The sequence below is a fragment of the Anser cygnoides genome, chromosome 24 (assembly GCF_040182565.1).
Source record: "Anser cygnoides isolate HZ-2024a breed goose chromosome 24, Taihu_goose_T2T_genome, whole genome shotgun sequence".
NCBI classification, from domain to species: Eukaryota; Metazoa; Chordata; class Aves; order Anseriformes; family Anatidae; genus Anser; species Anser cygnoides.
Window position 1 is genome coordinate 7,468,705 of NC_089896.1, and position 26,096 is coordinate 7,494,800.

At 53.7% G+C, this 26,096-nt stretch overlaps 1 protein-coding gene and 1 long non-coding RNA gene across 4 annotated transcripts in view; one reads left to right on the forward strand and one right to left on the reverse strand.

Moving 5' to 3' along the window:
- The first annotated feature begins 368 nt into the window (after positions 1–368).
- Positions 369–20,708, forward strand: LOC106037871 (uncharacterized). Of its 2 annotated transcripts, none has more exons than XR_010826527.1 (3): positions 369–3,502; positions 4,453–4,607; positions 19,195–20,708. It is a non-coding gene; the product is annotated as an uncharacterized lncRNA (long non-coding RNA). The 2 variants fall into 2 exon arrangements; XR_007158662.2 differs by lacking the exon at positions 19,195–20,708 and adding an exon at positions 9,490–13,097 and having other exon boundaries at positions 370–3,502.
- Positions 20,709–20,712: 4 nt separating this feature from the next.
- RUNX3 (RUNX family transcription factor 3) overlaps positions 20,713–26,096 on the reverse strand; it is a 61,643-nt gene continuing 56,259 nt past the window's right edge. For both annotated transcript variants that reach the window (XM_048049539.2, XM_048049538.2), the window contains one exon: positions 20,713–24,339. In XM_048049539.2, the coding sequence (XP_047905496.1) occupies positions 23,816–24,339 (524 nt within the window). In that variant the 3' untranslated portion in view covers positions 20,713–23,815. The remainder of the gene's footprint in view (positions 24,340–26,096) is intronic.

Here is a 26,096-nt window from a genome sequence, read left to right on the forward strand (position 1 = left end):
TCTGTGTGCAGTAGGGCTTCTGTGTTTGGCAACATGTGTTGCTTGCTGAAAACTTTTGGGGTTGCTTATCCAATGATAGAGGCAGATTTTTAGTGCCAACAAAGACTTTCCTGATTATTTAACATGGATGACTTCTTTAGGTGACCTTTAAGGTCACCAGCCCTGTGATGGCATGTCTCATGCCAGCATTAATCGGCAGGTGCTTCACTGGTTTTGTCTGATATCACTTTTATGTTGAACAGCCACTCCAAGAGCAGTGGCCAGGGCCAGCTTCCTCTGAGGACAAAGTCGTCTGACGGGCAGTTAAGTGATGACTTGAACCTGGGAAGAAATACTTGAAGCCTTTAATTATTAGGTTGCCTTATGCCTGCCTGTAGCAAGGTGTATCGGTCCCAGGCTCTTCTTCATCTGCATTTTTTAAATGTATGGTAATGAATTCAAGTCCTTCAACCATGACCTGAGAATCAATTTTTCAAAGGAGCCCAAGGCCGGGTTTCCCAGGACTTGGTCCTTGCAGTGGGCTCTCAAAGACAGTCTAGTCCCTTCCCAAAGTCCTCGCAGTGTCTGATTTCCAAAGGGAACACAGCACCCCAGTGATTTCCATTGGCCATGCTGTCCAGGGAGTGCCTTCCCAGGCACAGCGTGTCTGAAGCAAGGTGGTCCTGCTCGCTTTGCTGCCCAAGGACGTGCTGCCCGAAGCAGTACTTGCCAAGCCTGCGGGTGACGGAGTTGCATCAGCGTGGCGCCTCACCTGCAGCTAGGGTGGATTAGCTTGGGTATAGCAGCATGTGAAGACACCTTGACCTCTCCTGGGCCTGGAGCACCTCCTGGTTCTGCACCATGCCCTGGAGACATGTCAGCCTGCTGGGTGTTAACAATATCACCGTCCCTGGGGGTGTTTAAGGAAAGGTTGGAGGTGGTACTTAGGGACATGGGTGATACTGGTGGTAGGGGGATGACGGGACCAGACGATCTTGCAGGTCTTTTCCAACCTTAATGATTTCAGGATTCTGTCACTTGCCTTTGACAGCTTTGGCCACCTCTGCTCCCTTCCAGCCCTCTCTCTTCCCACCACAGCAGCAGTTTGCATTGCCTCTGGACCTTATGTTGCAAACCTGTGAATCTTTCTGGCGGTTTGGGCCCCTGTGCTTAACTGGGCTGCTATCCCTCTGCGTGAGTGACTCGAGCAGCTCCTGTGTGTGTGAAGATATTTATATGGCCAGAAGCTTTCCTGCTTCTGTGCGTTGTGTAAACACCTCAGGGGGCTAATGCAATTCCTGGCTGCTGTCGCCTCTGCTCTGTTCAAGGAGCTGCCTGGGAAGGCAGCAATAAGTGCATGGGCTTTGCTTGACCGGTGTGTACTGGGACAGGCCCAGCTGGGGAAGGCGGCCTGTCAGGCCCAGCCTGTGGGCAGTGCTGGCGAGATGCCCGGGGCCTGGCTGCCGTCGGCCTGGCACCAGGCACGGTCCCAGGAGATGCAGCCAGCTGGTGCCCAAAGCGGGCTTTGCAGGGTGGATTTCTGGGGGGGGGAACTCTGTTCCCAGACCCCCTCATCCAGAAGAGACCTCTATAGCACCTCAACCTTGGAGCAATGAATGAGCCATCAGCAAGTGCCTTTCTCAGGTATCCCTGTGCTGGTGGCCTCAGCTCCTGGTCCCGTGCCAAGCTCTGTATGCCCAGGGAAGGGGCGTCTTGTCCTGCCTTGTGGTGCTTCCAAACCTCCCCTTTTCTGGGGAAAGGAAGCGATGGAGTTGGTACCAGCTCAGCGATGGACTGGGGGCCGTATGTTCAGTCTCCTTCTTTTTCCTTTGGCTTTGTCCACGGTCTTAGCTTCTCATTGGTCAGCAAAAGTCAAGAGGACTTTTCCAAGAGCAGCTTCTTCCACAGGTGCATCGACTGCGTCCCTGCTGCCCCCTGTGCCGGCTGCTGCGGAACCCACAGCGGAGGCCCCGGGCTGCGCACCCCACCGGGCGCAATCAGCCGCCATCGCGCCGTGGAGCCTGTGGTGGCTGTGGGCCGGCTCGCTGGAGCACCCCAGCGCTGCTTTCATTCACCAGCCTGTAAACACGGTGGTTCAGGCATTGCTTCAAGTGTGGTTCAGCCATCGCCGCTGTGGGGGCTGCAGCTTCCCAGCTGGGGTGGGGCTGGCAGCTGGGGGCTGTAATTGCTTCAGCCACCCAACTTTAATCCACCTATGTTGGTGAGTCAGTGCCCTGAGGGGCTCAAGTTAAGAGCTTGGGCTCACTATATATAGTCAGTGGGGCTGCTAGGAGGCAATTTATGAACCTGCCCCTCCCTGTTGGCTACCTGGGTAGCACAGGTAGGGAGAAGTACCCTGAGATGGGGAGTTAAGCAAGCCTGTTTTACTTAATGCCGGGACCAGACAAGGAGCCCGTGGTCAGTTGCCACAGTTCATCTGCGGCTGAGGCAACTTCTTAAACCACTTGAATTCACCCCGAAGCAGGCGCCTGGCTGCGCTGCCTCTTGGTGCAGAGCCTGCCGGGCACCAGCCCCAGGAGCCTGCGCTCCCCCAGCCCCAAGGCTCCCGCTCTGCTCCTCGGGCAGGAGCCTGCGTGCGTTTCCACAGTGTGCTGGGGGCCAGGTGTCCTGGTGGCCCCAGTGGGGCCCTGCTGGCGTTCCTGGCACCACGGCTGCCCCCTCCTGACATCCGTTCCCATTTGCAGCGGTCAGATGCTCGAGGTCATCTGCCAGCCTTGTCACCCACCAAGTCCCAGCAGAGCCGTTGCCACACAACGCACAGGGCTGAAGATCCTGAGCACCAGAGGAGAGGAGCCAAACCTCTGCCGCGCCAGGAGATGGAGGAGATGGCTTTAAATGGAGGCTTCCTTTGTGCCCGGCTTTGCTTTGTTGGCGAACAGCACTTGGCTGGTCACAGCAATGTAGCAACTCCCCAGCACACATGTTAGTGGTTTTGAGGGCTAAATTGGACCTTGAGAATTAGCAGCCTTGTAAGTCAATAACAACATGTCCTAATGAATGCAAGATGTCCCTAGGAAATGAAGGCTCCTTCGCTCAACTGGGATCCTGTGACTGGGAGAGGACCAGTAAACAAGAAGGAATGTTTCAACTGGAGATGAGCAGGAGATACAAAGTCGACATCTAGATTTCAAACACGCCCCAAACGTGGGTGGTGGGGGGCACGAGCCATTTGCAGTTGTGAAACATGGCCCTCCGTCGCTGTCTGCCGTCTGAACGTCCCCTGCATTTCCCTTGGGTGGAGTGGGCTTTGAAAACCGGCTGCTAAACGCCACGTTGTCCCCCCGCCCCTCTCCATCACCGTGGGGTGGAATTACTCCCCGGAGCCGTCCCGCCGAGCTCGCAGCAGCGCCTGCCTTCTTGCGCAAGGGCTGTTTCCCTCTGCCCCCCCTCACAGCCTGCCTTCAGAAATGCGCCCTTCTGGCGAGGCCGCTCACGCCTGGGCGGCCCTGGATGCAGGCGCTGCGTATGGGAGGACGGAGCGAGGCTGCCCGTCCGAGCGGAGGTTTGCACCCGGGGCCTGGGCATGCTGTGGCTGCGGGGAGGAGGCGGCAGGGCAAGGGGCTGGCTTGCAGCTGGTGGCATCGTGCCTCTGCTGCCCCTGTGGGGGAAAGGTGCTGGTGGGGTTCCGCGCTGGGGCAGCCTGTGTGCTCAGCACAGACAGATCTCGGTGCCGTCTGTGTGGCTCTGCTCCACGAGGGGCCAGAGCAGAGGAACAGCAGGGCCAGCTCGAGCCTTTGCTTGCTGCACCTCTCCCACTGTCGCGGACAAGCAGCTGCCAGCCGCTGCCTGCAGCCCATCCCAGCCAGTAGCTCCACGCTTCCTGAACCCTCCCATCCTCAGCCCTGACAGCTGCTTTTGCTGCCTAACGCTGCACCACATGGAAAGCTCTTCTTTCTGTGGGTTTGCAGACTTGCTGCCTGATCCTCTCAGGGACTAGTGCTGTGCTGAATTAGGAGTTTAATTCCCAGTGCCTTGACATATATTTGATCATTCCTCTAATTGCACGTGACACGTACATGGGTCTCTGCTGTGTCAGAAAGCAGCTGGAATGTCTTTCTGTCCACGCTCTGGGCCTTGAAGCATTCACCACCATGCCTTCTGCTGACACCCCCAGTATAATGCGATCCAAATGTGTCCTGTGCGAGGGCCGGTGCATGCCGACATCCTTGCAGCATGATGATTGCTCACAGGCGTGCCGGGTAGTGCAGATTAAAGCCTTGTTTGCAAACGCAGATGATGCTCGTGAGTGACCCTGCTCCTCAAAGCAATGGAGCCCCCTGCTCCTGGAGCACCTTGTGCTGCGGCTCCTGGGTAGAGGCATCAGGATTTTGGGGTGTGCTTGGCCATGCTGCTCAGTGCAGATGGGGAAGCTGGGGTTCATGCACTGCACATGTGGCCAGGGACTGCAGCATGCGACATCCCTGTGTGCTGCCGCTCTGCGTTTCCTCCTAGGCCGACCTTGCTGCCCTGCCCATGGAGCCTGCGTTCAGCTGAGCTGCGGAGCAGGTCTCTGCTGGTAAAGCTGCTCCAGGAGGAGATCGAGGAAAAGGCCAGTTCGGTTTCACTGTCATCACCTCCTCCTTGTTCTGAAGTCACCGTAGTTTCAGGTATGTTTAGTAGATGATTTATATTCATCACCCATTAAAGGCTACACTTGCTGCTCTGTCCTGCAGGCTGGCTGCTTCACAAACCCTAGTGCATGACAGCACACCACCCAATTTTTTGTTGACCCCAAGCTTTCCTCTGCCAAATTATCTCATTAGCTTGCAGCCAGGCTCCTGACTGGTGTGCAGCTTTGTGGCCGCAGAGCATGGCCTGTGATGCTGCCTGCTGCTCACACACAGGGGCTGGGATGTCGGCCGGACAGGGCAAGCGCGCACATCCCTCGGGTGTAAACACCTAAGAGGGGGAGTGTAGCAGCCCCTTGCCTATGTCATCTCATGGCAGCCCCAAAACTGGTCAGAGAGAAAAAGGCTGCATTTTCCTAATGCCTCTCCAGCACCTGCCTTGGCATTCAGCTGATACCCAATATATTGGGTGCTGAGCTACCTCTGCCTTGCTCATGTAGCATATCTACACTGACATGACACATGACTTTCTCCTGTGGCTGTTGGTGTGAGTGCCTGATGGTACATGTGTCAAGTGGCTAGCAGATCAGCTGGAACAAGCGGCTGGACCTCAGGGATTGGGATTTTCCCTGGAAAGGTGGACCAGGGACTGGGTTTTTCCCTGGGGAGATGGAACCTCTTAGGCCTCTCCCCATCAAACCAGATGTTTTCACAGACCCTGTAGCAGCTTGAGACCTCTCCCATCTCTATTGAACTTGGAAATGGGCTGAAATGGTCCTGTTGCCATGTAAATGCCCTGAGGTGGACATGAGGCTGAACCCTGGGCGCCACCTGGGTGCCTGGGGAGCGATAAACTCTCGGTGGGTCTGGGTGCTGCTGCTGCTCAGCCCATGCACCTTTACAGGAGCAGGGATGGGAACATGGGAATGGCATCTCGGCAAGTGCTTGCCTAATCCACGCGCATGGAAATGAACTGCTTTGTGCGCAAAAAAGTTGTCGTTTTGCAGAGGCGATGGGTGTGTGCATGTGTGGGTGTTCAAACTCTGCAGAAGCAACCTTGAATGCCTGGAAAAAACTTCTTTGTGCATTTAATTAGTGGTAAATATGATTTACATGCGAGATGCCTCTTGGTCTGAATCTGCCTGCTGATTAGCAATTGCAGCCAATTTATATTGTGTACTTTGTTTGACTTAGACCACAACAGCACTACATGAACGTAACAGATCTTTCTGCCTTTGCATTTCAAAGCCCCGCTCACACAGGGGTGTTATTGCACAATCAGCTCGTGCTGCTCCAAGACGGGACATTTGCCTGGGGAGCTTGGCCTCTGCTCCCCCATCGCCGGCCGCAGCTCTCGCCTCCGACTTTCTCTGCGGGCCGGGGACGGCTCCGCGCCGTGAGTCAGAGCGCCCGGGTCTGCTGGCTCGGCACGGCGGCGGCGCTGGTCGGGGCTGCGTGGCTGACGGCGGCAGCCGGGCTGGCTGGCGGGGAGCTTGGGACCACACCGGGCCTGCATGCAGGGCTGCCCCCGCAGAGGGACGTGAACCATGCTGTTGTGCTCTGAAACAGTGGCACTTGGAGCAGGTAGGAGCCTCTCCAAGCAGAAGTCCTGATAAATGTTGTTGCACACAGAGGTGACCTCTGAAAGCTCTGGTACTGCTTTTTTCAGAGAGAGGAGGAGAAAAGGGAATGCTCTGTGCCCAGGTGTATCTGTGCATCCCCCTTCCTGTCCGTGCACCCAGCACTGCCCCGGGTGTCCTCGAGGATAGACATGGCACTGCCTCCTCGGCTGCGGGCCGGGCTCTGACCCCAGCAGCTCCTGCCCAAGCTCTGCCTGCCTGCGCCGAGGTAATGGCTCTGAGGAGGTTGGCCAGGAGGGTTGCCTGGACATGTGCAGTATTTCCTGTGGTCAGTGTAAACCATTCCCATAAACAAGTATGGTGTGGTTTTGGTTCGGGTTCCTTTTTTCCTCCTCTCTCCCCTTGAGTACTTGCGTTAATAACCCGGGTCCTCTCCCCAGTCTGCAGTGAAGCACCCGTCGAGGTGGGCGTGCTTTTGTCTTGTCCTGGCAAACCCCAGCAGAGCACCTGGGGAGGGCGGTGAGCAATGCGGTGGCTCTCCTCCCGCCCCATCCTGTCTCCATCCCGCCCCATCCCTGTGCTGGGGGACAGGGTAGACAAGGCATGGCATGTGCAATAAAAGCATCGACATGGCCCCTGGGGTCTGGGCCGCAAAGGGAACAGCTCCTGCCCTCGGCTCCTTGTCCCAGCTCTCCGACATGGACGGAGGGGCTCTGTGACTTTTCTTCCTCTGCTTTCCCTTGGAGATGGAGTAAGGAGGGGCTGATGACTACCAAAGGAGAAAAGGAGCACCATTTTTATGCCCTTATTTCATTCCAGGTTTTGTAACTCCAGGGCTAGAATCTACTTTGTGTTTCTACTGACTTCTAGAGGCAACGCTGGGTTTCTGGGATATTCCCAGAGATGTGCAATGAGTGGATGCACTGAGCTGGGATGCCTGAGCCTGCTGGCTCTCAGGTCAAACAGGATCTGGAGCAGCTCGGCCTCGGTGCTGGCCATGGGAGGACCAGGGAGGCAGCCCTCGCTCTGGCAGGCTCACAGTCTAAACAAACAAGGAGGAAAGAGGGGAGCGTTTAACCCAGTTTTACAGAGACAGCGAGATGAAAGCAGTTGCCTGAGGTCATTCCATAAATCTGGGGCAGAGCTTGGATCTGGGCTCACACCTTCCCCAACCTCACCCCAGCCTTGACGAGGCTGATCTGGGGCAGGCTCACATCTGCTTATCCTCTCCCCGGTATTGTCCATCGCTCCAAAACACTCCCCTTTGCTTTCATCTGTGCTGCGCTGCCTCTCGCTGCTCAGCGCGGGGCCGGCATCTGCCCTGGGCCAGGGGGTGTGAGCCCTGCACCGCAGGGAGCCCCAGCTCCTCTCAGCCTCGAGGCACTGGCCCTGGCCCCAGCTCTGGCAGCGGCTGGGAGTGCGGAGCCTGCCGCCGGCGTCAGGCAGGATGCAGCCGAGGCAGAGCTGCAGAGCTGTATGACTTTCTCTGGCCCCTGATGCCCAGGTGCTTTTGGGCCCTGCTTGGGGAAATAGGGGTGAGACAGGGGCCTCATTAGGCACCTGTTAATTGCCCCCACTGCACTGGAGCAGGGCAAGAAAGCATGCCCCTCCCCACCCTGTGTCCCGGTCCCTCGTGGGGTTGTGTGTCTAAGGGTGACAATGCTCAGGGTGGGCTCCTCATCCCCGTCTTCAGAATGCCAGAGGGCAGGGCCCACAGCTTGTCCGGGCTCCCATCACCATCCCGCCGCCCATGGGCATGTCCTGGCCATGTTTCCACCACATGGCAGTGAGGGCAGCCGAGCCACCCCTGGGATGCCCACGCAGCTCCCTCTTGGGCCGGCAAGGCCAGGGGAATCCTGTGGGAGACAAGGGCTCTGCTTCCCACCCACCTGGGGCCGAGGGGATGTGGGACAGGGACTGGCGGTGCCATGCAGGAGCAGTGCCAGGGTCTCCGATTCTCCAGCTCGTCTCCAGGGTTCACTTTGGTCTGGGCAGCACTACAGCTGAGTTGGGCTTTTGGTGAGCTCTCATCTTCCTTCCTGTGGGTCTCATGAGGGTCTAGAGATCATCCTGCAGCCGAGGAAGGCTCTGGAGCAGGTAATCGCTGTGCTGGGAACTGGTGCCTTTGGGGTGCTTCAGTGTGATGAGCAGCAGCAGGAGTACTTGTTAATTTTGTATGAGTGCTTCCACGGGCATTATATTTTTCCATGCTAACTTGCTGGACGAGGCTGCTGACGCAGGGTGTTTGCATCAGTGGCTTGGATTGAACCTGTACCCGGGAGTCAGTAAAAGTGCTCAAAGCATGGGGCATTCCGGTGAATTGGGAGGGATGAGCCATGTGATGGTGAACTCCTTAATTTCCAGTAATTTTCACTAGATGTGGGTATTCACAGCAGCTTGGAGCTGCTGTCTGCCTCATTCAGTGGAGCTAGTTTCACTCCCCAGAAGGAAGAGCCCAGGCCCAGCCGTGCTGTCTTGCTCGGAAGGGACCCATGCAGCTCCAGCATGTTGCAGACACTGCTCTGCCAGCAGGAGGGTCCTGCAGAGCTCTGTTCAGCAGCAGCTCTCTGTGGGCTTCCTCCAAGCCAAAGCCATGAAACTGGCTGCATACCCAGCGGGCTGACAGCACGGTCCCATCTGGCCTCTGCAAAGCAAAGGCAGCCTCGTGCGAGCGTAGGCTGAGGCAGGAGCGGAGAATGCTCCTTCCTCCCCAGGGAGCCAGCAGGCCCCGCAGAGGTTAGCGATCCCTCCCTCACCAGCTGTCCTGGCTGCAGCACGCCAGGGAAGGGCTTCTCTGTGAGGCTGGTGGCCCCGCAGCTGCACAAAGGGACCCATGAAGCCACCACGTCCCCGGGCCCCTCCTGCTGCTGGGCTGGTGCCTGCCCTTGTGCGAAGCACTTGCTGCTCTGGGAAGGCTGTGCTGGCCCCACTGGCAACATCCACGCCACAGCAGCTTGCAGCTGCCGAGGTGCTGCCAGCATTCCTGCCCCCGTTTTTATGGAAGGCCAAGGTTACAGCCCATGCATGCAGGAAAAAAGCTGCAGAAGCAGTGCCCAGCCCAAACGCTTCTTGCGCAGAAGCGTTATTCCTGTGGGTCTGAGCCACTGCGAAGCGTGTTTCTGAAATATGTATTTCTGGGCACCTTCAGCATCTTTCTACAGTGCTAAACAGAATGAAAGGGACTGGAATTTCCTCCTTTTGCTTGGGCTAGACCCAAGGTTTGTTTCTGGTACAGGGACAACGCTGGCTCGGATTTGCCCCAGCTCAAAAATCCCAGACCAAAGCATCAGTGTTGTGACGACTTTTTTTTTTTTTTCCTCCCTTTTCTTTTTTTTAAACAGATGCTTATTTCCCTTGCGGTTTTGGCAACTTAAACCTTATTGTACCGTGCTCGCAGGCGTGCAGCAGACCCTGGCGATGTTTGCCCAAGTGGGAGGGAGAGGCAGAGCCCAGCAACCAGCACCTCGCCTGCTCCGGACGGGGGCTCCTTGGGCAGGTCCTTGTCCAACACGCTGGTTCCGTGATGTAGTCCCCAAGGACAGCTCCTTCACGAATAAATTCCCATGTGTGCCATGGAAAGCAAACTCAGCTTTTGCAAGCCACTCAACTGCAAAACTGCCATCAAACTCTGCCAGCTGACGGCCCTAACCTGCTGCTGCTGAGTGGAGCAAAGGCATGCCACCAGCAATGGCATGATGCGCCTGGGAGGAAAGAATGGACCGGCCTGGCACACTGGAAATGAGAGACTTGAATGAGGGGAAAGGCTCTGGTTTCTGTCCAGCAGCAGTGGGTGGGATCAGGAGTGAGTTTTAATTCTTGCACAACTCCTCGTGCCAGCATGAGGCTGACAAGGACCTTCGTTCCGTCTGCTGGAGTCAGGCTGCTGTGCAGCAAATAGTTTGTCGTTAGGCAACCCTGCAGCCTGAGCAGGTAAGAGGGAAAGGCCCACTCAGTACCTCGCTCCTTTGCATGCCCGTGAGGGAAAGGCTCCTCCAAGCTGTGCAGAACCAGAGCCAGGTCCTGCCCCTGCTGCAGCCCTGCCTTGGCCCCACGGCCGCTTTGGGGTGGGGGCGGCTCACGGCAGCCCCCAGCCTGGGTAAGGAGATGCAGAACAGAGAAAACCAGAGGATCTGCGTATTTGCAGCTCCCGGGGTCCCCTTTATATAAAAGGCCTTGGCTGGCATTTTCAATTCAGATTTTTTATTATTATTTTATTTGAGCCCCTGTTTGTTTTACTTTACAGATGAGCTTGGGGAGCTGCACAGGAATACTCCCTGGCCTTATGCAGGCTGCCTGGGGCCAGCAAAATCGCTGGTGTTCATTCTCTGTTTTGGTGGAAATTAACCTGGACTTGCAGCTCCTGGCTTCTCCTTGCCCCCTCCAAAGCACCAGCTCTGGGCAGCACGCAGATTCCCCACAGCTCCACACCTGGGAGTTTGGCTGCCCTTTCTCCAGCCCCTTGTTTTTCATCTCCAGAGCTGAAACTATTAATACTTTTGTTGGCAAATGCAAAAGAGAAAAAAAAAAATCCTCTCTTGTAAAAACAGCTGATTCAGATCCATAGTATCTTGATGTGGCAGAAAGAAATTAGGTATTGAATGTGGGCTGAGAAACGCTGTTTGTCCAGGAGAGGGCGGGGGTGGGGGAAAGGCTTCCTTGATTCTTTTTTTTTTTTTTTTTTATGATTGAAATCTCAGTGCTCGCTGTATTTGCAGGGGTTTGTTTCCTTTAGAAGCCAGACGGTGCTGGTGAAACATGCCAGGACAACCACATGAGCAGCACGGCGCCCTTTTCTAAAAAGCACCGCTCACCCCAGCCCCGCTCCATCCCTGGGCACCCTTGGGTGGGCTGGGCCCCCCGCTAAGGCAGCCCCCTCGCCTCTGCACCCCTCAGTCACGGCCAAGCGAGGAGGAGAGCTGATGCCAATAGCCCCAGTGGTTTTGGAAGAGCCCTGTTAATGCTCGAGCAGTGGATGGAGAGGAAATAACTAGGAACTAATAGGATTAGGTCCAAGCTTCACTCTCCCACAATGATGCTGATGCTGGAAGGAGAAAGGCAGGCTATTCCTTGCTGAGTAAAGCCCTGCTGGGTGGCTGGTCACGGCCAAAGGGTCAGGGAACTGTCTTAAAAATGAGCTTCTAACAGGGAGCAAGACGGGTTGGTTGGTGCTCCATGCAGGTGGTTTGCTCCTCCGCACAGGGGCTGCTGGGGACATGGTGGGCTTTGGGGCTGGCACACGTCCCGGCTGCTCTACCCCATGGGGAAGGGCCAGGTGGCTCCGGGGGGAGTTCGCCCCTGTGGGTGCCACTGCACCCCAGGACTGCCGGGACCAGTGCTCGTGGATGCAAGCCCAGCATCCCATAAATTACTATGTTTATGCTTCTTCTTCTTTTTTAAACCAAGAATAAAAATTCCTTTACAATTGTGCAGTGAGAACCTCTCAGGGCTTCTGCAGGCATTCTTTGAACTGGCTGTGGTGAGAGGCCATTTCATGGAAAGGCAAATCAAGCCTGGCATTCAGTGGCACAGGACGTTGCAGCCTGTCTGTCCCTCCTGTCCTCAGGCTTTTGGCAGCACAGACAGACAGGCAGAGGGCAGCTGGGACTGATCCTGATTTCCAGGCCTTTGCTTTGGCCCCAGTTCTTTTACCCTACGCCTGTCCCAAGCATCTCCCCTTGTTGCACCACGAGTGCTGGATGCAGTGACCCGGTGCTATGGTGGAGATTCGGTCACCAGCCAGAAGTGCTGGCCCTGTCCCGAGCAGGGCTGAGCTCCATGCAACAACAGCATCTTTCCAAATCAGAGGGTGAGGGTGGGGAGTAAACAGTTAAAGTTTTTCAATCCACCTGTATATTTTCACAAGCCTTCAGATAGCAATCAAGAATGCAGGAAATGGTGTATTTAAGGGGTCTGAATTTGCCAAAACTGTGCCACAAGTCAAACTTTTAAAGCAAAGTTTATTTGTAAAGTTACAGAAGGCCAAAGTATCTCCTGTTAATGGGTAAGTCTCTTTAAAGCTACCCCCCCCCCCCTTTTTTTTTTCACCTCTACCTTTTAAAATGATTGGGTTTGGGAAGAGGGAGAGGATTCATGAAGAGGGGCTGGATTTTAATCTAATAAGCATTTTTTCCTTCTGGGCAAAGTGCTAGAGCTCATCAAGGCACAGATCAACACTGCTGCGTGCCGGGTTATAGAGGGGCCTTTGACATTTTCCTTGAATAATTTCAGCTTGTTCCAAGCTGTGCCAGGGACCTGACAAGCTCACAGATACTGATGGGGCCTGGTGCCCGCTGGCCTGGCTGCGTCCACCCCCCCGGTGCCCGGGAGGGCTTGGTCTCAGGCCCCGAGGCTGCACTGGGGGCTCGACCTCGCCAAAACCAGCATCCGCCTCCTCCACGGCTGTAGCCTGGGCCAGCAGGATGCTGCAGAGGTGAAAGCTCTTTGGTTATTAACCCTGCACATCCCTGCATGTTAATTAGCATGCCGTCTGCGGGGGTCCTTGCTGTTGCTGTATGGCAGGACGCGGAGCCATCAAGTGTTTAAAGGCTCTGAGAGGGTGTTTTATTACCTCCTTATGCACAGCGTTGAAGTGACAGCTGCAAAGGCAGTAACTGTACTCCTAGAGCAAGGGTAAAATTTATTAAAAGTTCATTATATATAAAAAAAATTAATCATGTTTTTATTTCTTGTGGTAGGTAGGAGCAGGGTAGCTTTTATTTGGCCACTTGTTGCTCGTAGCTTCTTGGCACAGAAAGCTCTCAGAGAGCGGTGGGGGTGGGATGGAGCCATACACGTCCTAAAACGAGGCACAGCCACGGTGATCTTTGAGGTAGCTGAGCTGTGACCAGGCTGGGCTCGGCAGCCAGCTCTGCTGCAGGGCCAGGGCCCAGGGTGAGGCTGTGCAGCTCCTGCCCGCGCTGCACACAGGCACTGCCATCCTCCTGCTGCAGCGAGGAGGCAGCTGAGGTCAGCAGCACCTCCTGCCTACGTGAGCCGTGGCAGGCAGGCACACGTGCGCCGCTCTCCTCCGCCTCCTGGCCTCGGTGGCGTGGTGCCGAGCAGTGTGGCAGCGAGCTGAGGTGGGCAGGGGCCCTCGGCCCCAGCACGGCCAGGGGAGGTCGGGGTCCCCTGCCCTGCGATGCTCCCACCTCTGCCGCACTGCTGCTGGCAGCAGCCTGCAGGCAGAGCGGGCCTGTCCCTGCCTGCCGCCCAGGAGAAGCCCCGCGGCTGGGCACGGAGCTGACATCGGCAGCCCCCTGGATCGGCTACACGCACACCGGCCCTGCCGCCATGCAGGGTGTGGGGGGGCAGCGACACCCCCGGCTGGTGACCGATGCTGCTGGGTCTGTGCTGGAGTGGAGGTGTCCTCGGGGTTTTGCACGCCTTGCCTCCTCTGCGATGTGCACGAGGTTTGTTTGGGTTTATTCAAATTGCTTGGCTCCCTCTCATCCCTCTGGGACGAATCGCTGATAAACGTGGAGCCCTGCAGGTGATCCCCGGGCTGTGTTGCACGGCTCGGCCCAGCCGTGGCTGGCGGGGCAGGCGCCGGAGCTGCCTGCGGCATCGCCGGCCCTGGGCACGGGGCAGTGGGTGCCGTGGGGCCGGCACCCGCGCCATCGGCGGCCGTGATGGCAGCCCGCCACCGCAGACTGGGTGGCCCTTCCTTGGGCGGTGACTAATGACTGTTGTAATTGAGATGAGGCTTTAATGCACAGCAGCAGGTGAGCTGGCTGAGGGGAGGGGAAGAAAAGAAAGAGATAGAGAGCGGGGAGTGCGGCATGTCTCCCGGTGAAACGGCCGCCGACCAGCCAGCCCAGCTGGTTGAACAAGCCTGCTCCGCGGTGCTGCATTTCGGCACATGCAGGGCTGGGCCCTCACCTCTCCTCGCTGCCGCATGCCCAGCGTGGCACAGAGATGCCAAGTGTGGATCATACATGCATAAAAAGTTTTTTTTCTTATTTTCCTGCAAGTGAAAGCACAAAGCCACCCCAAACCCATGAGATGCCTCTGTCCTCTCTGGCGATGGTGTTCAGCAAGGTACACAGGTGTCTTTAAGTGCCAAGACACCCTGGTTTCTCCCAGTGAAGAAAAAAAAAAAAAAAAAGAAAGGAAAGGAAAAGAAAAGAAAAAAAACATCTTTAAGAAAATTCCTCCAGTACTTTCCACACATTTCTTCCCCCCCCCCCCCCCCCCTCCCCCCTTGGAAGAGTATCTCCTCCGGTTCCAAAGCCACAAGAAAATATCTTTGTATTTTTAAATGAAACCTCAGGGTAAATAAAGGTTTGCATGTGCATTCAACACACACCAGTACTATTGCATGGGCAGGGGTAAAAAATCTGCCAGCGCAGTTTTCTGCAGATATAAGATAGAAAGGTGGAGAACATTTTTTAAATGTTCTGAAAACATTCCATCATCTATAGGAATCAAAGCCCCATTGAAAGCTACAGAACCCCTCACATTCGAGGTTTTAATGAAAACCAAATTTTTCATGCCCTGTGTTTTTCTTTGCAAGGATTTCCAAGGGAATACAACTGAACCAGGGGGCTGGCTTGGGGAACTTGGCTAAAGTTTCTCATTGCCCACTAGGGCTTTAGCTGTGTTATTTCTTTAATGGTTTAAAGATAATATGGCACTCATATTTTTGGACTTATCAAAGTGCACTCTTGCCCCACCTGGATCAGTGCTCAGTTGTATTTTACTGAAAAATAGGAGATGAAGTGTATGGGGGGGTGGTGACCGTGGTGGGGTGGGGGGGTGTGTGTCTCTGTGTGCTCAGACAGGGACGAGTCCCGAGGCTGCTCTGACTGCTTCAGGAGCACAAAGACCAAATGCTGGCCTTAGTGTCAAGCCTGGCAAGAGGGGTCAGGCACCAAGGGGCTGGCCAGCACCAGGCTTTCTTACCCTGGGGAAGGTGTTTAACCTGTTGGAGATGGTCTGGCCCTGGTAGGAGTGGAAATCTCTGCGCGCGCTCTCTCTGTTTTTATGCCCTCTCTCCCCTCCAAAAAAAAAAATCTGTGTGGAAATCCAATTGCTTTGGGTCAGCTGAAAGGTTTTGTTGCTATTGTTAAGAAACTTCTCATTTCTACTTTTTTCTCCTTTGCTTTGTCTACCTCCATGTTGAAGCGAGGTGCCATGGTGTTGAGGATGCTGGTGCATGTGGCGGGGCTGCAGCCGATGCCTGGTGCTGGCCCCCCACCAGCACCACTGGCCCCCGCTGCTGTGCCGGGGGCGTGCAGGGGGGGCCGCAGGTGCCCACCCAGGCAGGACAGTGGGGGCTGGACCACACAGCTCCAAGCTGGCATGAAGGGGGGGGCGTGGGGAGCCCAAAAAGCGCTCGATGGGACAACAGGAGTGGCCTTGGGACCCCTGAGTTTCACAGGCATGTTTAATCCCCTCATTAACGTCCCCCATTAGAACAATTCATTCTTTCATTCTGGCTTAAACACCCAACTTTACTTTACAGCTCATTTCATTTATGACTGAGAAATGAAATTACTGTATCGATTTCATGGCAGACAGCAAAAAAACCTGGGTGTTCCCAGCTGTAATAAACCCACTGGCTGCAAAGACAAACAGCAAAACCTGCCAAGGCGGGGATGGGGCTGCAGCTGCCCCTGGGGATGGCTCTGGGGCCTGTGGCCCTACAGGCAGCCCTGCTCCGTGCCACCTCCAGCTCCCCTCCCTGCAGCCAAACCCAGTGCTGCCAAGGGCTTTTACACCCATCTTAAAGAATTAGATATATGTGTTCTCAGGGACCCAGGGGTCTTTGCAAGTCACTAGAATGGAAAGGAAATATGCTGCCTGGTAGCACTAGCGTGAAATATTCCTCCTGGAGCTGAGCCAGAGGCTGGATGGGAGCTGGAGAAGGGCTGGAGCAGTGAGTGGTGATGGGGAGCCTGACCTGGTCCTTGGCTGCTCAGCACTGAATGCACGCAGCCAGGATTTGTTTTATCCAGCTCAAAAAGGCCATTGGCATTTTCTCACTCCTCCTGTCTTGCTGGGTCACAGGCATTGCTGTGCTGCATGTGGGAGCTTGGGGCAGCAGCCCTGTGATCCCACCTCTCTCCACCTGAGCGTCTCTGGGCTGGAGCAGGGAAGTGATGCACCTAGACAGCTCCCAAAGGCCAGATCCTGCCCTATCGGTGCAGTGCATCCCTGGTGGAGCAGCACATCCCTGCAAGGAGCTGAGCAGCCGGGTGCACCCGAGCAGGGCTGGCGGGAGGTGGCGGGAGGTGGTGGGTGCCGCCGGGCGTGCGTCCCCCGCCACGCGGACATGCCCCGTCACGCGTGTGCGCCCTGCCCACGCAGGCAGGTGCATGCCCACGGGCATTCACCTGGAGGCTGCGTCAAAACGGCGCCGTGCACACACACACACACATGCACATGCTCCTGCAGCCTCGTCGCCTGTGCTCACCTTGGCTGTCCTAATTAAAGCCTGGTATCGCCCCATCTAACGCGACTCCAGGGTTAATGAGTCCTTGCTCTCCATTTGAAGTCGAGCTGCTTTCATTGCCTGGTGTCTGATGGCGGTGGGAGGCACTCAGTGCAGCGAGCCAGCATCCCAGAGCCGTGTCGCTGCCATCACTTTCAGACTCTGTAGGCTAAGCCAAGAATAGATATTTGCAGCATAAGAGTGCATTTTAATTTAGACTCTTCTGATCTCCCAGCCCAGCCCAACCTCTCTGCACAAGCAAACACCTTCCCTGCATCTCACCCTGCTACTGTCAGGGAATTAACAGTTATACAGTTGATTTTATTTGCATGACTTAAATAAAAAATAGTATCTGTGATTAAGTTACAGCTCTCGTGCAGAATGGCACATTATGTGCTTCAGGGAAATTTCAAGATGTGGTTTCTGTGCTTTGTGCGGCTGCCACACAGGCGGTGCTTGCTCCTACGCAGGCTGCTGAGTGCAGCCACCAAGCACCAGCCTGCGGGTTCGGGGTGCCAGCGGGATGCGTGCCCCAGTGACACGGCCCTGTGTTGGCAGCATCCTTGCGGGGTGGGAGGGATTCAAGGAGGCTGATGGGGATCCAGGGACCTGGGTTTAAATTAGGCACTGGGAAAGACCCTGGCCTTGTCTCCTCTCACCCAGAGAGGTTGTGGCTGCCCCATCCCTGGAGGTGTTCAAGGCCAGGTTAGATGAGGCCCCGAGCAACCTGATCTAGTGGGTGGAGTCCCTGCCGATGGCAGGGGGGTTGGAACTAGATGATCTTTAAGGTCCCTTCCAACCCAAAGCCATTCTATGATATGATGGGGAGCCACGAGCATCACGATGGGGGCAGTTTTACATACTGTGATGCCTTCTCCTTCTTCCCTCTATGCTGTCTGGGCTGTCCCAACCAGGAACAAGCAGGCATCAGGTAAAGCAGGAGTCCTGGCATGGCCAAGCAGTGGGGATTTGTTGTTAGAGTTCTATTTATAGGAAAACACAGACGGTTGTGGGTTTTTGTTGTTTTTATTTGAAATAGAGAGTCTGCAGTACATGGGCAGATTCAGGACTGCATTTAGTGAACAAGTTCTGGTTGGGGTGTGGGGGCTGGATGGCAGCTTCAGAACTGACCAAGACTGGGGAGAGACAGCTCAGCAGATGGGTTAGTGGACCTGAAAAATGAAACATCCTGGCTCCAGCTGAACAAAACAGCTCTTGTGACCCCAGTACAAAGTTTTATGGGGTTGTTTTTGTATTTCACCAATCTTGAGAAGTTCTGAGTGATCAGGAATGAGGGATTGGTTTTTTTCTTGGATTTTTATAGTTTGGGCAGTGACCCAGCCAACCCCCTCTTGCTTTTCTCCCAGCTCCCATCTTCGCCAAGCCTCCTACCAGCCAGCACTGCGGCAGCAGCCAGACGGGGCTTGCTGCCAGCAGGTCCTGGCGTGGCTGCATTTTGCCCTTTACGGTCTTGGTTTAGCAGCTCCTGACTTTTCCAAGTAGATGGCAAAGGCACTGGTTGCCACTGAGAGATGCTGAGCACCAGCACTGTACTGGCAGGGGGGTGAGTAGGGGGTGGCACATGTGTGTAAGTGGGGCAGCACATGGGCAGGGCTGCAGCTGCAGCTCTGTTTTGGGGAGGGAGTGAATGCGGGGCTGGCGTGGCAGGAGCTGCCTCTTGGTTTGAAGAGCCTGTGAGAAGCGAAGGGCTCACATGTGTGTCTGTCTGGGAACCAAACAGAGAGAGGAAAAAAACAAACAAAAAAACAAACAAAAAACCCAATAACAACAAGAAAATTAATAAAAACAGCCCATACATATAAAATACATGTATAAATATGTATCTCCCCCAAAGCATGAAGTCCCACTGAGTAAATAGAAGCGAATGATGTGTAACCTAACACTTTCCCAGACGCCCTAATGAATTTTCCATGTTTTCTACCATTTAGCTTCTAAATAGGCAGTATTCAAGAAGAACACCAGCAGCCCCCATCCGCTGCAGCAGGATGCCCCCGCAGCAGGATTATCCGCCCGCAGATGCAGACAGAAGCTGTGCTAGAGCAGGAGCATTCGGCAGGGTTTGACATTCGGGGGTCTGGGGCTGCACAAAGGGTGATGGGCACCTCACACGACTACCTGGCCCTGCTGTTTTGGAGGGGCAGGACTGTGCCCTAATGATGCTGGCCACTGGCCTGTACACAGCTCGCTAACGCTTGGACGAGGGAAAGGCAAGGCCCCATGACCTCGTTCGTAGGCATTGCCCCAAGGCAGGCTCCATCCCACATGCCCTGTGTAACCTATAAACCTTTTGGCAGTGAAAATATTATTACTAAGATGGGCAGTTTGGAGACGACACTGTTATTAAAAGAGAGACTGGGTTTAGAGTTTGGTCTGGAAAGAGAATACAATGAAATTTTAGTGTAGCTGAGACTTTTGTTAGCTTTGTTCTCAAAGGAAATGTTCTTCATTTTTCTTAGGCTATTTTTTAGCACAGACTCTGTTCAGTTTAATATCTGAATGTTCAAAACCAAAATCATCCAAGCTTCAGTGATGTGTGCCTCCAACCCCCCCCCCCTTCAATTTGCGAAATTAAAATCGAGTGTTTATGCTGCAGCTGCCCCACAGCACCGCCCCGGTGCTCAGCCGACCCCTTCACCAGCGGCAGCCGTGGGGCGCCCAGCTCGGCCAGACCCCACTGCAGCCACGCGTGGGCGCAGCCTTCCCTGTGAGGTCACTACGGTGGTGAAAAACCTGTGCAAGATGCGGCCCCAGCATCCGCAGCACTCTGGATCCTGTGCTTGGTAGGTGGCCTGTATAAAAATACCGCCCATCTGGCCTTCAGGTGTCGGGTAAGTTTAACATCACCAGTTCTCTGAGCTGCATGTGCCTCTGCTCTGTGCTTCAGCTGCCGCTGTGTCCTCCCTGTGCTGGGTGAGCCCAGCAGTGTCTGGAAGGGGAGCCTTGGCCCTGGACAGGCACCGGCACTAAAGCCATTCTGCCCCCCAAAACCCTTTTCAACAGGTGCCCCAGTGAGCACTGGGGTGTGTGGCAGCGTTCTGCAACGAAGCCCTTCTTCTTCATCGTTTGTTTTTTTTCTTTCCACCTTCTCTCTTTCCATTGCATTGCTCACTGAGGCCGTGAGTAAAGTGTGGATCAGTTTGGCATGGAAATTTCCTGCAAATAACAGCTATACCTTGGGGTGTCTTCTCTCACAGTAGCTGTGAAGAAAAGGCAGCTATGTCAGGGGGTTGACTTGAAATGCAATTCCGCTGGCCAGGGCTGTGGAGCCGGGCGCTCATTTAGTATGCTTTTGTCTGGGTTTTTCCTTTTTTCTTTCTTTTCTTCCCTTACAAGGACTGCTGTGGGCTGTGCTTATGGAGCTGTTTGCTGAGGGGCAGCAGGGCTCTGCCCCAGCCCGCAGGATGCACGAGGCGCTGGCTTTGCCCTGCAGTGCCGCTGCCGCCACCTTCGCTGGGCATCCCTGTGCTCGCTCATGGCCAGGGCTTGGGTTGCGTTTCTCTCATCTTAGCTCCTCCAGGGCTCCAGGCAGACAGCGTGCTGGTATCTGACACTGTCGTGGGCTGTGCTCTTTGCTTTTCCTCTGTCATTGGGGTCCTCGAGGTGAGCAGTGAGAGCCAAGGGGTTGGGGCTTGGGCTGTGTGGAAGCTGGGTGCTGTGTGGGCTTTGTGCCGGAGCTTTCATGCGCCGACAATGGCAGATGGGGAGGGGCGCAGGGCAGGGGCCCAGGACCATGGAAAACAGGGACAAGGGGCTGAAGTCCTTCGTGTGGTGACAGGGCCAGATCCTGGGAGATATTTAAGCTTTGCTGGGAACTAAACGCCTGCCAAGCTCTCCAGGTCAGGGCCCAGTCTGGTCTTGCAGAAGGCTATAGGAGTCTTTTTTATGGATTTCAGGAGAGTCAAAAGCTGGCCAGAGCCTGTGGGCATGTGCCTGAGTTCTGAGGAGCTCAGGGCCGCTCACTGCGCCCGCTCTGGCCAAACTGCGGCTGTGGCCGCCAGCCCAGGCAGCGGCCCTGGGGCGCTGGGCCAGGGGCTGGGTCCATCCCAGCGGAATGCAGCACCTGGGACCTGTGGGGCTGCGGGCAAGGAGTGAGCAGGCAGGAGGCACCAGGGGACTTGTAACCGTATGTTTATTATTCCACATGGAAAGTCATTAAAATGATTACACGAAGGCCTGACAATATAATCATGTACATTGGATAAGAACATCGACACCGATAATAGAAAAGCAGAACTGACCACTGTGCTGTGGCTTCGTACCGACTCAGTCCCACCCGTTCACGAGCCCGGCCGATGAAAAGGAGCCCGACTGCTCTCATGGAAGCTGCCACGGCAGAGATGTCGCCAGCCAGAGCTTCGTCAAATGACTTCAACAGGAGCAGACCCTTCCCGTCCTCTCCCTCCCTCCCCGCCTCCCCCCACCCCAGTGACAAGTGCTACAGGTTAAAAAGATGGGCTACATGTTAAATATAGGGCATTACCTTCAAGTAGGGCTGGTATATTACACAAATAACCACATTATTTGGTATCACTAGCATTTTTTTTTAATGTCCATTGTAAGACACCATTAAAAAAAAAAGAAAACAACTTTAGCCTTCTTTATCTACAAATGTCTCTGTTCTCAACTCCTTAGTTGGTTGTTGTCATTTTACCCTGCACATACAAGTATTAGAAGCATTATTAAGAATCGGATCCTTCAACACATTTAAGAATTATATTATTATAACAAATAAGACCAAAAATTAGATTCTATAGTTAAATATTCTTTGAGCCAGACAAAGGGGTTTTACTGTACAAGCGATTGTGCATTTTTTTTAAAAAGCAAATTATAGTGCAAAGCAAAAAACATTGGCCTGTCTTGTGACCATTTGCATACAATAGAGGTGCATATATTTACACCTTCATATGACAATATGTCATAAAAATAACATTGTTGCCATTTTTTAAAAAATTCATTATGAACAGTCTTAAATTAACCTAGTACTACGAATGCCTTGTTTTCTTTGTGCTTTCAATCAGTGGCGTGGTTGGATGATAAACATAAATGCATCAAAACACAGGCTGCTGCTGTGGTCCAGTTTCTACAGCTGGCAAGCACCAGAGAGGTGCTCCCTGTTGCTAAGGAAGTAAATGTTGCAGTTTTGCTGGGGTAGGGCTTTTAAAAATTTCTATTTAAAAGAGTTGTTCCTCTTGTTGCTTGTTTAACTCATGAGTGGTCATCGCAGCTTTCCAACTAAGCCAGGATGTCTTGCCCCACTCTTTACGTGGTAGTGCAATTACAATACTCTGTATCTCAACTGACTGCTGACAAGCTACAACTGAGATTTGGTGATAGGTATAATGGCATAAATTAGACAGAAGGGACTGGGAGGTCAGCTGGAGGGTTTAAATTTTCCTGTGAGTGGAAAAAATAAGACTTGGTGCAGGCCGCTGGTAGCGGTGGAGTTTGGGGGCTGTCCTGTGCCCTCGCTGCAGGGCAGTGGGATGCAGCTCACCCTGCCACGCTCCCTGGGATCCTGCCCACGCGCCACCAGCCCTGCGGCACAGGGAGTCCAGAACCCAGCCCCAATTTGCACACCAGCAGAAAGTGTGGCCGGCTGGTGGAAGGCGGCTTAACCCTGTGCCGTGCACTGGGGCCAGGCCACTAACTCGGCGTGGGGGAAGCCCCGCCACGTCTCCGGCTGCCTGCTGCCACCTGGTGCAGTCTCATTCAGATCACAGCCTCGTTGGTACCAGCTATGAGGCCGTGTCCGCATGGTGCCTGAGGGACCTGGTTCCTCCAGATGCCACACAATCCAACCAGCTAACAGTGCGCCAGTGGTAGCTTTAAGGGCCTGTTCTTCAGCTTATTCATCTACAGCATGACAGCAGTGCTCTGGGTCACTTGGGAGAACGGAAAGGAGGGTAAGTGCTTGGAAAATGTCAGATAACATTTCTTCACAATCTTCCCACCACCAAGGGGACTGCGTAGAAACTGCTCCTTTCTCCAAATCTCAGTTAGAGCTTTCAGCATGAACTGAAAAGTGTAAGTTGTTTCTAAATAAAAAAAGTCATCATGTGTCAATCCACTCTGGGTGAAAACACAGGAAAGAATCATAACAGAAATATGATGCTTTTGCCACCAGCTGCATGTGTAGCCACTCAGAGAGAATGAAAGAAAGACCCAGAGACCAGTGGCAGGGTCATGCCAAAGGTTTCTGAGTCACTCTGCAGGTAACACGCTTGCTTGGAAGTGCATCTCACACATCTTGGATTGTCCTGAACACTGCCTTCGCTTCAGACACCATCACTGAGATTTGCTAAAGAGGGGCAAAGAACTGAATGGTGAGGTCAGGACAAAAGAGCAAACAAAACAAAACACATCTCATAAAAAGTACATCTCATATGTAAACATACAGGAAAGGGGAGGGTCTGTCAGGCACAGGATCAGCCACGTTACTGTTTTAAAAATGACGACAATGACAAAAAAATGAACAATACAACCTCTGTCGTCAACAAAGAATAATAATAATCACATCACAGCTCTTGTTCACATGGCTGATGCTGTCTGACCCACGAGGAATGCGCAGCCTCCGTGCATTCCCGAGAACCCACGGTTGTGCTGTAAACCAGACTCTCACGTGCGGAATGTGGCTCTGGCGTCGTTCCACGGATCTTTGGTAGTCAGGAGCCTTAAACTGGTGGGGAGGGACTGAGAGGAGACATAGTTTTTTTCTTTTTTTTTTCTTCTTTTTTTTTTTTCCAGTTCAGTCTTTTTGCATTGGCAGAGAGATGGTTCGGATTATTTCCTGGTCCTTTCTCTTCTCTGAAACATTTTGCAGAAGGACAAGGTTTTCTTAACTTTTGAATGCTTTGTGTGGGGATGAGGATGAGAGTGAGATGACTGAGAAGTGTTCTGCAATAAACAAATATCTGATTCCACACATCTTTTTTCTTTCCTATGTACAATCCACATATTAAAAACAAATGAAAGGAACCACATCAAGCGGCAAATTCAAGTCTTGTGGACGCTTATCTTGAAATGTAACATAGGTCCTGGTTCATCTTCGCTTGACGTTTGCCCTGCTTCCATGTAGAGGATCCTGGTTTGCTTTTGATTTGGGAGACTTTGGTTTACGTTTTCCCTAGGTCTCATTTTGCTGCATTCACTACCAAAAGGAGTAACGTAACGGTGGCCAATTAAGTTAAAGTGGTCGGTGCCCAGCTGTGTTCCGCCTAGTAGGGTCTCCAGACCGATTCATCCATCCTCCCTGTAGTCGTCATGGTAGTCGGTGAGTTACTGTGGCTCCCATCTGCATCGACCCCGTCGTTCTGATTGCCCAGGTTGGGATTCATTAAGTTGTTCCCTGCTGAAGCACTTGTACAAGAAGAGAGCATGCGGGTGGGCGAGCGCTCGCCGCCTGCCACCATGGAGAACTGGTACGAGCCCGAAGATGTGCCGTAGTACAAATGGTAGGGAGAGGGGTTGGCCTGGAAGGGTCCGCTTTGGTTCTGCGTGGAGCCGGGGTAGGGGGGCGGCAGGTAGGTGTGGTGGAAGCGCGTGGTGGTGGGCATGCTGGTCATGCTGATGCCCCCAATGCCTGTCGCAGAGGGCGTTGCGGTGTAGGGGAAGGCAGCGGACATGGCACCGGGATAATGCATCCGCGGGTCGGAGAACCTGGTCTCGGTGAGAGCCGGTAGCGTCGGGAAGGAGCGGTCAAACTGCCGGGGGTCTGAGAAGGGGCTCAGATCTGATGTGCCTGTGGGGTTGGGAGAAGAAAGCGGGTGGTTAGAGCACTAGCCTGGTGGCTTGTAGAGTTTGTCCTGTGGCCTGGGTCATCCCCTGCCCAAGGAATTAAAGTCAGAGGGAAAAACATCTCTAAGATCTGCTGGGGAAGAGAGCTGGGAAACTTAAATACAAAAAATCCTAATACCATTTTGTTTAATTTGTTCCCATTTCCTGTCCTAAAATTTGCTGTTTCCTATCCAAGAAGGGACACAATTAAACTGACTTCTCTAGGGGTCTATTCGTCTCTGGCAGATTAAAAAAAACACCCCATAAACACAGAAAAAAATGTTTAGCCATTACATCAGCTGTGTAGTAAATAAATGGATGCAGGCCCCAGACGGCTGGTCCCTGAGATAGTCGGTGGTGTATATACACGCACACACAGAGACAGAGAGGAAAAGCTGGAGTCCAGACCAGGCTGCTAAGCCTTCCTGTGGGTGGCCTGTTCGTGCTGATACCATCAGGGGATGGAGCTGATAAACACACAGCTAAAAACTCCCAAGCTAGGAGCCACAATACCCCTCTGCTTGCTTGTCTCTGTGTATTTTTCTCCTTCTAAGAGGATAAAGAGAGTGAGAAATTCAGGCTTTCCTCTACTGGGGGAAGGGAGACTTGGGTCAGTGTGGTGGGGGTTACCCAGCTCCCGCAGATGATGGAGCCCCTGGGCTTTTCCTTAGGGGTATAAATGCCAAGTGGGTTGCAGCCAGCCTGTATCCGGACAGGACCTCTGCCTGGTGCTGCTGGGTCCTGTCCTCTGTGGGAAGCCCAGACCAGAGAGGGGAATCCACGCCAGCAGATCCTGTGAGGACCTCAAGCCTGTTTTGTGGCTATCCCTGCTGTCCTGAGACCAGTGCCATCTCCTTATGGAGCCCAGCCCTGTGCTTGGGGCACCCGAGGCAAAGAGAAATGAGCTGTGCTCTCCCAGAAGAGATGCAAAACCCCTACCCTCTGGACCTCAGTAGCTCACATTAAGCTCTGGCACTGGTTATGAAGGAGGGCATGGCTATAAATGCTACTACTGTGCCTTTCTCAGCCTTTTAACACCACCCATGAAACAAAAATCTCTAGAAAGAGCAGTTCCAGTCCAAAATTCTTGGCTGACGCACTGTGCTCAGAGCTCTTGGCTGGCTGGAGGTGGCTTTCTCTTTACTGCTAAGACTACTGTTTTCCCTCGTTAAAGGCAGGGATATTGCATCTTTCTGCTTTGGTAGCAGGATGTCCTCTGGCCTCAGTGATTTTTCTGCAGGCCCACCTCTTCCCCACGTTCTGCAGGATGAGACACACTCCTCCAAAGTAGGGGGAAAATTCTGCTGTGCCAGAGTCTGCAGCACATGAGGATATTTATGATGCTCAGAGCAAGCGCACAAAAGCTTGCCTATCTCTAAAGAGCAAACCTAGCCAGAAAGACTATTAGTTGTTGGTTGTCTGTCACATAGGCCGGGTTTTGAATCAACTCAGAACAAGAAAATGTGTGAGATGAGTATGATAGAAATGCTTGTTATTTTTATATATGTGCGTGCATATACAGAGACACACACAGACTTATGATTGCATATTAGCTGTGTATGCATAGAGATGTGTATAATATATATATATTTATTATGCCGAAGCATTTTTAAATTCTCAGGGCTGGTGTACCAGTCCCTGCAGCATTTCCCCAGGAAAAAAAAGACCTGAGCTAAGCCCTTCTAGCTAACTAGTGGCAAGGGCATGCTCTGGAGGAGCAGA